Source organism: Meriones unguiculatus, assembly GCF_030254825.1.
Source record: "Meriones unguiculatus strain TT.TT164.6M chromosome 13 unlocalized genomic scaffold, Bangor_MerUng_6.1 Chr13_unordered_Scaffold_28, whole genome shotgun sequence".
Lineage (NCBI taxonomy): Eukaryota > Metazoa > Chordata > Mammalia > Rodentia > Muridae > Meriones > Meriones unguiculatus.
Genome location: NW_026843644.1, coordinates 6,168,100 through 6,180,835, shown reverse-complemented (window position 1 = coordinate 6,180,835; position 12,736 = coordinate 6,168,100). Strand labels below are relative to the sequence as shown.

Sequence of the window (12,736 nt, the reverse complement as noted above, 5' to 3'; positions counted from 1 at the left end):
AGTGTGCAATCAGCCCAACCATCTGGGATCTATTTTTAATTTTTACCGAATATGAGTATTTTGATTGTATGCATGAATATGCACGTCTTGTGTGCCTAATCCTCACAGTAGTCTGAAGATGTCTTCAGAACTCATGAACTTATAGCAATTGATAGTAGTGGGTCCCAGGAAATCACTGACAATTGAGCCCAGTAATTTGAAAGAGCAGCAAGAACTCCTCACTGCTGAGCCATCTGTCCTGTTTTATGTTGCTTATTTATGATCAGCATTTACATTGGTAATATTTTCATCTTTCTCTTTTTAGCTGTTTAAACATGCATTCCCTTTTAGTAAGATATCATTGAAGTTACAGTTTAAGCTGGGGCAGTGCAGATTTCTGGAAAACAAATATACAACAGGAGTGAATGTATAATTTCTTGTAGAAGCTTCAGTAAAGACCTCTGAGTTCTTTCAATATTTTGTGTTTGTTTGATTGACTTTTAGAGGAGGCTCTGTCTTACTATATAGGTCTGGCTGTCCTAGAACTCTTTGAATAGGTAATGCTGACATCTAGCTCAATAAGATACACCTGCATCTGCCTCCTGAGTGATGGAATTGAAGGCATGACAGAATACACCCAGCTTGTCCACCATTTTTTTGTAGTTAGTAACTGTTAATAAATTTCTCTGATCTGTACTTAGTATTGTTCATCTGTTAATTCCTCTCTCTGTGTGTCTCTGTCTCTCTGTCTCTGTCTCTCTATTTCACACTCTTCTCTATGTTTGCCTTTGTCCACATTAATTGTCATGTCTATTCCAAAGCTATATCCTCTTCAAAAAGTTCAGATATGATACAGTTAAAACTTGTTATTCCATTTTCTTCTAAAATGACTTAGTGATAACATTAACACTTCTTTTTTAATAGAAAAGTTTTAATCTTTATTTTTAATCTATAGACTACATTATTTAGTAAGGAGGATATACAAAACAATGATCAGAGAATAATCATGTGTTATATTCCTTTTCTTTTGTCTGGTCACTCAGAAATATGATGTTATTGGCTATGATTGTTGTTGCTTGCCACTCACATTATTTTTATCCATGTATTCACTGTAGTCCACTTTCCCTTCCACAAATATATGAGCCCCCCTCTTCACATACTGATATGCCACATCCCTGAGCCCTGGTCAAAACATAATATTCAGTACCATGTTGTCTTTTGACTGATGTTACCCATCTGTTCAGTGTCCCCTGATCAACACATCTCATTTGTTGCTATATAAAATATCATGACTATGTTTTGTCCTTCCACTTGTCTCATGACAGGGTCCTGACCTACTCACCCAAGTAACTGAAGATGATTCATAGATTGCTCTAGAACCCAACTAATGGCTACTTTACATTCATGTCTTACAAACTGATGAAACACAGATTTTTGAAGCACGCCTTTGGTTTTTTTGTTTTGTTTTGTTTTGTTTTGAATCTAACCTTTAGGCTTTTTCATCTCCCCTACTTCACATCATGCATAGCACCCAACTGTATAACATTAGCACTTCTGTGTCAGAAAATAAATGGAAGAAACAGTAGAATTATATGATTATATTGACAATGAAGTATAAATTTATATTGTTGCCACTGTTTCTGTTGTACAAATGTATGGTATATTTTAGAATTCAGTGACCTTCACTGATGTGCATGTGAAATTCAGCCAAGAAGAGTGGGCCTTGCTGGAACCTTCCCAGAAGCAACTCTACAAAGGTGTGATGCTAGAGACCTGTGAAAACCTCACTGCTATAGGTAAGACTGCAATTTTTCTTTCACTTTTAAAATAAAGAGACAACTCTTACTTTGTTATTGATCCTCTTCTGTTATTCCAATTGAGAATGAGGAGGAATGAGGTAAATAAATCAGGCATGGTTCTAAGGGTCACAGATCATAGTGATTTAAGTTTTGCCTTAATAATAACATGCTATTTCCAATAATATATATTTTCTCGTACTATATTTTAGGCTACAATTGGGATGACCATAATATTGAAGAACATTTTCAAAGTTCTACAAGTAATAAAAGGTAACTTTATGTGCATGTTTATACAGATATGAATCTTAAATTTTAATGTGTCCTGGAAGTTTGGTGTTTCTTGTTTGTTTGTTTATTGGTTGCATTTTATTTTCTGTTTTTGAAATAGTTTTTTTTTCTGGGTACCTGTGGCTTTCTTAGACTTGCTTGTTAGACCAGCCTGACCTCAAAATCACAGAGATCTGCCTGCTTCTGCCTCCACAAGTGCTGGGATTGAAGGCATGTACCAGCACACATGGCTGTATCCTGGAAGTTTTAAAGAAAAGCAACAGTGTAAAAACAGCACTGATTTAAGTGTACTGATGATCATTAAAATCTCATAATTCCATGTACTTCAATGTCAGGTATCTGATTTGTGTTTACAAGGCACTCCCCTAAGATAGAAGAAAATAAAATAATATTTTAACAAAAATAACATTTGAATCATATGGACATTACAGCTACTGACTTGAACTGCCAATCTGTTTAGTCTCATTCTATCTAGTCAGATATTGTAAGAGGTATACACACTGAATTGGTGATAGTATGTGTCCAAAACCTTCTAATAAGCAAAAGTTTCATAATAGAACCAGTGTTACTCATTTTTGTGCAGTAACATTGTAAAATTTAGTGAAAGGTGCAGTTTATGAGAATCAAGAATATTGTTGTGGAGAAACCTTAATCCCTATATGACATGTCTATGATGAACAAAAAACAAACTGTGTTAATTCAATGTGGGAATCTTTACTATTTTTGTAAATTAAACTGGTATATCATATGTCAAAATCATTCTAAGACACATAAACATAGGGATATTGAAAGAAGCAGTGTCCCTGTCTTTCTCCAAGAACAATTGATTTGGTAGTAGTCCCCACTAGGAGTAAATTTTCTGAATGGGATAAATGGTTACTGTTAATTGGTTTTGCAACTTCACTGAGAATTCATTAGCAAACACATATTGCTGAAAATACCAATGAATACTAGGAATTTGGAACTTCTGCTTGTCTTGGCTCACTTTGTAAATGAAGTATCATTCATACAGTACAAAAATTTGTGAATGGGATTGCTGTGGTAAAACTCTGAATTCCTACAATACTCTTCATATACACGAGAAAACCTCTTATAGAAAAATGATGCTATAAAAGTGATCCACCTAACAAATGCTCTTAGCACCACAGGGAACTTCAAAAATACCCATAATGAAGGGGAATACCATGAATGTAAATAAAGTGATAAAACTTTAAAATTTGATTCTTCTTTACCATTAGACCAAATTATGAAATTAATTCATATAGATAAAAATATTTATTAGTGTAATGAAATGACTGTGGTAAAACTTTCACATGTGCCAATTTTCTTTGCAGGCATGAAAGCAGTCATACTGGAGAGAAACCCTTTAAATGCACTCTATGTGGTAAAGCCTTCCCCTATATCACTGTTCTCATATGGCATAAAAGAACACACACTGGAGAGAAGCCGTACAAATGTAATCAATGTGGAAAAGCCTTTGCAAAAAGCAGTCAGCTCATATGGCATAAAAGAACACATACTGGAGAGAAACCTTATGAATGTAACCAGTGTGGTAAAGCCTTTGCAGAAAACAGTACTCTCTTAAGCCATAAAAGAACACACACTGAAGAGAAACCTTATGAATGTAACCAGTGTGGTAAAGCCTTTGCACAAAATAATCATCTCATAAGCCATAGAAGAACACACACTGGAGAGAAACCTTATGAATGTAATGAGTGTGGCAAAGCCTTTGCAGAAAACAGTACTCTCATAAGACATAAAAGAACACACACTGGAGAGAAACCTTATGAATGTAACCAGTGTGGTAAAGCCTTTGCACAAAACAGTACTCTCTTAAGCCATAAAAGAACACACACTGGAGAGAAACGTTATGAATGTAACCAGTGTGGTAAAGCCTTTGCAGAAAACAGTCAACTCATAAGACATAAAAGAACACATACTGGAAAGAAACCTTATGAATATACCCAACGGGATAAAGCCTTTGCACAGCAGAGTAGTCTCCGAAAACAGGAAAAGACACACAGTGGAGAGAAGCCTTGTGAGGGTAATTAGTGTGATAAATCCTTTGCATGTAACAATCATCTCCTAAGACAACAACACATTCTGGAGGGAAAACATATGAATATAACTATGTGGCAAAGCCTTTGCACATAACATCTCCTAATACATAAAATAACACATACTGGAAAGATGTCTGACTGTAACCAATGTGAAAAAACTTTTGGACTTCAGAATAATCTCCACACTCATGAAAGAAATCCTAATGGACAGAAAGCCTGTGAGTGTTTTTAACATGGTGAAACCATTCCACATTTGTATAATCTTCATCATCATGAAAGGATTCATAATAGAGGAAAAACTTATGAATGTGTTAAAATGGTGAAGCCTTGCACAAATCCAGAGTCATCATCAACATAAAAGTATCCTTACTGGAGAGGAATTCTGTGAGTATAAGCAAGGTGGAAAGGCCGTTGTGTACTTTGGTCCACTGAGATGCAACAGAACTGTAAAACTAGCTCAATGGAAATGACCTCCCTTTTCTGAAGGGGAAAGAGGATAGGGGCAATAGGAACGGAGGGTAGTCATGGGCAGAGAAGGGAGGGGGATTACTATTGGAATTTAAAGTAAATAAACTTATTTTTAAAAAGAATACAATGAATGGTGAATATCAATTACATGCAACAGTATTATATAATGTGTTTACAGAAGACTTATTGATAATCCTGATTCTCAACCTTTACTATTTTCAGTTGCCTCACTTTACACAAGAATTTTTAGTCCAGTGGATGAATATGTAGGGAATGGTGAACTAACACCAGCCAGGAAGTTCTCTGAGAGTAACACAACAGTGGTAGCCTGTAGATGTTTCTTTGTGTACACATACCTATTGTTCCAGGGGTACTATTGAAAAACATCACAACTCACACTGAATTTTGAGATATGAGGGAGGAGGCTTTCTTTTCCATGTATGAACCTGCTTCTAGAGTAGATGTGTAACCATGTCGGGTGAGTTTTCTCTGCCTGACTTCATCTAGAGAGTGTCTTTAGACATAGACACCACCAATCAAATTTGATAGATGGCCTTTGACACAGATCCCTGATAATTCTCCCCTCCCTTCAAATATAGGATAATTTGGATCTGTGTCCTTGTTCTTATTCATATAATAGGAATGTGCTGTTTAATGCAAATCGGGCATCCTTGAATTGCCTAGCATTAAACAATTATCTACACCTATGCTTGGAGCATCCCAGGCACTCCCCAAGGAATATAAGCCTCTGTTTTCTGTTTTCTGGAATTAAAGTTGAACCTACTTTCTAAGGTGGTTCCCAGAGTGGCTTACCACAGTTATCCTTGTGGGCTTTCCAAGCTTTATGCTAATCATCTTCTGCCCCTTATGCCTTCCTGGGCTGATGGGAAACAACCCTCCAGGCAGCAAGAGAATCACATTCTCTGAAATGCCTATGATAAAATGTATCAGACATCATAGCATTTCAAAGTTCACATGTTTCTGGATGTGAGATGGTCAATCAACAGTGTCTTGGAATAGGACTCTTTAAAATGAGTTATACTTAGTGTTTTATTCACAGTAAGGTTGCAGGCAAGCTTCATGGTATGAAATCTTCTGAGGTGAGTACAGTGGCCTATGGGAAAGAAATAAGAGCAGAAATTTTATTTCTTTGTTTTTAATAGCTGAGTAGTGTTCTTATAATGTATGGGTGGATGGCAGAGGAGAGGAACTCCCCTTTTGAGTGGTGTATGGAAAGGGGATGGGGGAAGATGGAGGGAGGGTGGGACCAGTAGGAGTTGAGGGAGTGAACTTCAATCAGCATATATAATGAATAAATTGTGAAAAATAAAAACAATTAATAAAATAAAACATAGTAAGAAAAACAAAACAAAAAAGCAAAAATTTGAGTCTAGTTTGGATAACCGTCCTCCCTCAAAGAGAAGAAGATATATAGAAAGAAAAGAAAAAACATAATCTTTGTCTTTGTCACCTTTCTTCCCTGTGAGCTCACTTGAAGATCATTATCCAATGGAGACCATGCTTCTCTCTCTGAAGTTTAGGTTACCATAGAAGTAGGATTCAAACCTGGAACTAATGGCAGAGGTTCCTAGTTAACATATCAAATCAAATCTACCTGCCATTTTCTCCCAGCAATCCTTCAGTCCTTCCATGTTATCTGTTCCTCCAGGATAGTATAGCCCATGAAATGCCCTGAATTCTCCTTCCCAGGGCCTGAGCTAACCTTACTCCCCCCCACCCATATATAGGCAAACTATTTTGGCTACCTGGTCTTGTCAAGAGCCATGCAGGAGCAACAGCATAACAGCTGTAGAACTCATGGAATATGGCTCTCCTGTTAGCATAGTCATGTTGAGTTTGTCTTGGAGAAGCATAATCCCAAGAACTGCTTTTTCTGAGGACTTTGAACTCTTATGTAGTGTATCTCTGCTCATTGTCCTTATGATGCCCATATTCCTCAAAACATGAGGAACATGAAAACTATAAGGAGGCTTCTAGCCCATCACTGGGCAATATCACTGGCATTTAAAATTAACAATGCTTGATCTCTTTTCACATGTTTACTGGAGAAGATTAATGAATTAACCACTGCCCTTGAAAGGAGCCATAGATGTAGATTGTTAGCAATCACCATTATACTTAGAAAGAATTTGGAAAAATAGATTGTTTAACAAGGTCAGGGAAGATGTTTTTGCTTATGGCTCTGGTGTAAAAATCTTAGAGAACAATTTAAAAGTTAATAAAAGTACACTATTAATAGTAAAGGCAGGGAGGTTTTAAGGCTGATGAGCTGAAACAATAGTCCAAGGTAGCATTGGCAGTCTGGGTACTCTCAAACTGGGTCTAAAACTGAGAATCTCTAAAACTGAGATTCTCCTATATTTGTTTTTTCCCCTCAGCTTCTTGATGATTTAATAAAAATGATTAATGAGTAGATGCACACCCCTTTAAGATTTAAAGTACAGGTGCCAGTTCCATGCCATTTTTTATTACTGTTGCTCTATAGTACTACTTGAGATCCATGGTGAAATTAATACCAGAAAATCTCTTATTGTACATGCATATTTTTTATCAATTCTGGGTTTTTTGTTTTCCATATGAAACTGAGAATTTTTCTTTCAAGGTCTGTAAAGAGTTGTGTTGATATTTTGATTGTAATTCCATTGAATCTGCAGATTTCTTTTGGTAGAGCAGCCATTTTTTACTATGTTAATCCCACCAATCTTGGAGCATGGGAGATCTTTCCATCTTCTGATATCTTCCTTAAAGTTTTGTCTTTTGTATACAGGAACGCTTCAGATATATTTTTTATTTAATTTTGTATCCAGCAACCGTACTGAAGGTGTTTTTCAGTTGTAGGAGTTCCCTGGTTGAATTTTTAGGCTTATTCATATGTACTATCACATCATCTGCAACACATGCTGGATTGGATATGGAGAAAAGGGAACCCTCCTCCATTGCTGGTGGAAATGTAAACTTGTACAACCACTTTGGAAATCAGACTGGTGCTTTCTCAGAAAATTATGAATAATGCTACTTCAAGATTCAGCTATACCACCCCTGAGCATACAATCAGAAGATTTTTAACCATACAACAAGGACATTTGCTCAACTATTCTCATAGCAGCTTTGTTCATAATAGCCAGAATCTGGAAACAACCTAGATGATGTCCCACAACTGAGGAGTGGATACAGAAATTGCGGCACATTTACACAGTGCAGTACTACTCAGTATTTAATAACAAGGAAATCAGTAGGCAAATGGATACAACTAGGAAAGATCATCTTCAGTGAATTATCAGACTCAGAAAGACACACATGGTATATACTCACTTCTAAGTGGATATAAGTCATGTAATATAGAATGAAGCATATGAAAATCTATAGTCCTAAGGAAGCTAACCAACAGGGAGGACCCTAGGGAAGATGCTTAATCCTCATTCAGAAAGGCAAATGGGATAGACATTGTTAATGTGAGAAGACAGGGAACAGGGCAGGAACCTAGCACAGAGGGCCTCTAAAAGAATCTACCTAGCAGGGTATTGAAGCAGATGCTTAGACTGATAGCAAAACTTTGGGTAGAGAGCACAGAATCATATGGAAGATTCAGGAGATAAAGATCTGGATGGACCAGGCACTCCACAAGGAGACCAACAGAGCAAAAATAAATATGGGCCCTGGGGTTCCTGCTCCAACCAAGGACCATGCATGGAGGACAACTAGAGCCACTGTTCAGATGTAGCCCATAAGTATTTCAGTCTCCATGTGGATTTCCTAGTAAGGGTAGCAAGGGCTTTCTCTGACATGAACTCAGTGGCTGGCTCTTTGATCACCTACTCCTGAGAGGTGCAGCCTTGCCAGGCCATAGAAGAAGCGGGTGCAGCCCTTCCTAGTGAGTTCTGATAAGATAGTCTAGTATAATATAGTAGGGGAGGAGGACTTCCCCATAAGTGGACTAGGAGAGGGGTATAGGGAGAAAAGAAGGAGGTAGGTTGTGACATGCAGAAGGTGAGGGACGGGCCTACATTCAGTATACAAAGTGAATTAACTGTAATAATCAATAAAAATGTGTTTTTTTTTCCTGGGGTGACTGGACTTAGGCAACTGTCTCCTAACAACAACTGAAAAGAATACTATTTCATTTCTACAAATTTTCCTTTTCCTGTAATACTATTTATAATAAATACCCTTGATAAAATTCAGTGGCTTGTTATATATTCCTGGTATCATAATATAGCATAATATATTACAAATCAAAATTTGACATGTTAAGCATATAAAAAGTTTATGAAAAAGTGGCTTGAATTTTCAAAAGAACAAAGAGTATTTGCTTAAATCTCTGGAGGGTGAAAAATGGAAGAAAAATGATGTAAGAATAAATAATAATATATAAATAAATTAATATCTCTTACATAAATTAAAACATTTTGGTTATTGCAATTTAAAAAATATACACAGAACACTTTTTTCTTTCTTTTTTATTACTATTATTAATTACACTTTATTCATTTTGTATCCCCCCATAAGCCCCACCTTCCTCCCCTCCCAATCCCACCCTTCCTCCTCTTTCTGCATGCATGCTCCTCCCCAAGTCTACTGATAGGGAAGATCCTCCTCTCCTTCCTTCTGATCTTAGTCTATCAGACCACATCAGGAATGGCTGCATTGTCATCTTCTGTGGCCTGGTAAGGCTGCTCCCCCCTCAAGGGGAGGTGATCAAAGGGCAGGCCAATCAGACTGTGTCAGAGGCAGTCCCTTTTCCCATTACTATGTAATCCACTTGAACACTGAACTGCCATGGGCTACATCTGTGCAGGGGTTCTAGGTTATCTCCATGAATAGTCCTTGGTTGGAATATGAGTCTCTGGGAAGTTCCCTGTGTTCAATTTTTCTTGTTCTGTTGCTCTCCTTGTGGAGTTCCTGTCCTCTCCAGCTCTTGCTATTTCCCACTTCTTACTTAAAATTCCATTCATTCTGCCTGACAGTTGGCCATCAGGCTCAGCATCTGCTTTGATAGTCTGTAGGGCAGAGGCTTTCAGAGGCCCTCTGTGGCAGGTTGGATACGTAAACAAAACCCAGTAATCTGTTGCATACAAGAAACACACCTAAGGCACAAAGAGAGACATTACCTGAGGGTAAAACGTTGGAAGATGACTTTCCAAGCAAATGGACCCAAGCAGCAAGCAAGAGTAGCCATTCTAATATCTGATAAAATAGAATTTCAACCAAAATTAATAAAAAGATTGGGGAAGGACACTTAATACTCATCAAAAGAAAATTTCACCAGGAAGACATCACAATTCTGAACATCTATGCCCCAAATACAAGAGCACCCACATTTGTTAAAGAAACATTGATAAAATTTAAACCACATATAGATCCCCACACATTAATAGTGGGAGACTTCAACACCCCACTCTCAACAAAGGACAGGTCAACAAAACAGAAATTAAACAAAGAAACAATGTCTCTAACAGAGGTCATGAATCAAATGGACCTAACAGACATTTACAGAACTTTACATCCAAACACAAAAGAATTTACCTTCTTCTTAGCACCTCATGGAACCTTCTCCAAAATAGACCATATAGTTGGTCACAAAGCAAGCCTCAACAGATACAAGAAGATTGACATAATCCCTTGTATCTTGTCTGATCACCATGGAATAAAGCTGGACCTCAACAATTACAGAAATAGCAAAAAGCCTACACACACATGGAAACTGAAAAACTTGTTACTACATGACAGCTGTGTTAGGGAAGAAATAAAGAAAGAAATTAAAGTCTTTCTAGAACTCAATGAAAATGAAGACACAACATACCCGAACTTGTGGGACACAATGAAGGCAGTGCTAAGAGGAAAGTTCATAGCACTAAGTACCTTGAAAAAGAAATGCGAGACAGCTCATTCAAGCAACTTAATGGCTCACTTAAACACCCTAGAAAAAGAAGAAGCAGACACACCAAGAAGGAGTAGATGGCTGGAAATAATCAAACTCAGGGCTGATATAAATCAATTGGAAACAAATAAAACAATTCAAAGAATCAATGAAACCAGGAGCTGGTTCTTTGAGAAAATCAACAAGCTCGACAAACCCTTAGCCAAGCTAACTAAAAGGCAGAGAGATACCACCGAAATCAACAAAATCAGAAATGAAAAGGGGGATATAGCTACAGACACTGAGGAAATCCTAACAATCATTAGGACTTACTTCAAAAGTCTATATGCCACCAAATTTGAAAATCTAAATGAAAATGGACAATTTTCTTGATCTATTTGACTTACCAAAGCTGAATCAGGACCAGGTAAATCAATTAAATAGTCCTATATCCCTCAAAGAAATAGAAGAAGTCATCAAAAGTCTCCCATCCAAAAAAAGCCCAGGACCAGATGGCTTCAGTGCAGAATTCTACCAGACCTTCAAAGAAGAGCTAACACCAATTCTCTTCAAACTATTCTACAAAATAGAAACAGAAGGAACATTACCAAACTCATTCTATGAAGCCACAGTCACCTTGGTACCTAAACCTCACAAAGACTCAACAAAGAAAGAGAATTTCAGGCCAATCTCCCTTAGGAACATTGATGCAAAAATACTTAACAAAATACTTTCAAACAGAATCCAAGAACACATCAAAGATATTATCCACTATGACCAAGTCGGCTTCATCCCAGGTATGCATGGGTGGTTCAATATATGGAAATCCATCAATGTGATCCACCATATAAATAAACTGAAAGAAAAAAAAACACATGATAATCTCCCTAGATGCTGAAAAAGCATTTGACAAAATCCAACATCCATTCATGTTTAAAGTATTGGAGAGGTCAGGGATACAAGGCACATATCTAGACATAGAAAAGGCAATATACAACAAGAATATAGCCAACATCAAACTGAACGGAGAGAAACTTAAAGCAATCCCACTGAAATCAGGGACAAGACAAGGCTGCCCACTCTCTCCATATCTCTTCAACATAGTGCTGGAAGTCCTTGCTAGAGCAATTAGACAGTTGAAGGAGATCAAGGGGATACAAATTGGAAAGGAAGAAGGCAAACTATCACTATTTGCAGACGATATGATTGTATACCTGAGTGACCCCAAAAATTCTACAGAGAACACCTACAGCTGATAAACACCTTCAGCAAAGTGGCCGGATAGAAACATAACTCAAAAAAATCAGTAGCCCTACTGTATACAAAAGAGAAAAGGGCTGAGAAAGAAATTAGGAAAACAACACCCTTCACAATAGCCATAAATGACATAAAGTACCTTGGTGTAAACCTAACCAAGCAAGTCAAGGCTTCTATGAAAAAAAAATTCAAGTCTCTGAAGAAAGAATTAGAAGAAGATATCAGAAGATGGAAATATCTCCCATGCTCATGGCTTGGCAGGTTTAACATAGTAAAAATGGCCATGCTACCAAAAGAAATCTACACATTCAATGCAATTCCCATCAAATTACCAACAAAATTCTTTACAGACATGGAAAGAGAAATTCTCAACTTTGCTACACCCTCTCCAGCATCATCGCTGTAACACATCAATAGATTTTGCTACTAGACGGTAGATACGTTTTCTTCAGAAATAAGCTCCCTGGAGGTCACTGGCAAGAAACCTAACATGGCCACCTAAGCCAGAAAGACTTATTCTGAGAGTCCCATGCTTACTCAATTACAGGGTTGGATTGATGAGCTTTTTTTGCTGTTTCTCTATGATTCTTGGAATAGCACAGTTAACTATTCAAGGAAACACATTTCTGATAGATTACTAAAATATTTAGCAAATATGAGTAAAAGGAAAATAAAATCTTAGGAGAGGTAATTAATAAGATTCACCATCAGGAATTGCTTGTGGAAAAACCAAACATTGTAGGTAATAAAAGGACAAGAGTTTTAGGGCTTTTTAAGAAAATATTTAATCAGGATCTGTTAGGATGAATGCTCTGGATATTACCACTGCAGTAAAACTACTATAAAACCATTACCAAACACAAGTGTTTATGATGAAGCAGAAAGAAGATAGGCAATCATAGGACTTCAGAAGGTTTTATATTATATTATGGATGTTATGGACAGACTGGCTAGAGCGAGTATGCCTTGGTGCCTTATCTCTAAAGAGATTTTAAATCCTTAGCAAG

The 12,736-nt window shown here is 37.1% G+C and overlaps 2 protein-coding genes across 2 annotated transcripts in view; one reads left to right on the top strand and one right to left on the bottom strand.

Moving 5' to 3' along the window:
* The window catches only part of LOC132650722 (zinc finger protein OZF-like), a gene marked incomplete at its 3' end in the record, with an annotated part of 126,935 nt that overhangs the window by 14,031 nt on the left and 100,168 nt on the right, over positions 1-12,736 (bottom strand).
* LOC132650614 (zinc finger protein ZFP2-like) lies at positions 3,492-4,007 on the top strand (the record flags this gene model as incomplete). The annotated part of the gene is made up of 1 exon (XM_060375961.1): positions 3,492-4,007. A coding segment is annotated over one exon (516 nt), but the record flags the coding sequence as incomplete, so codon positions are not given.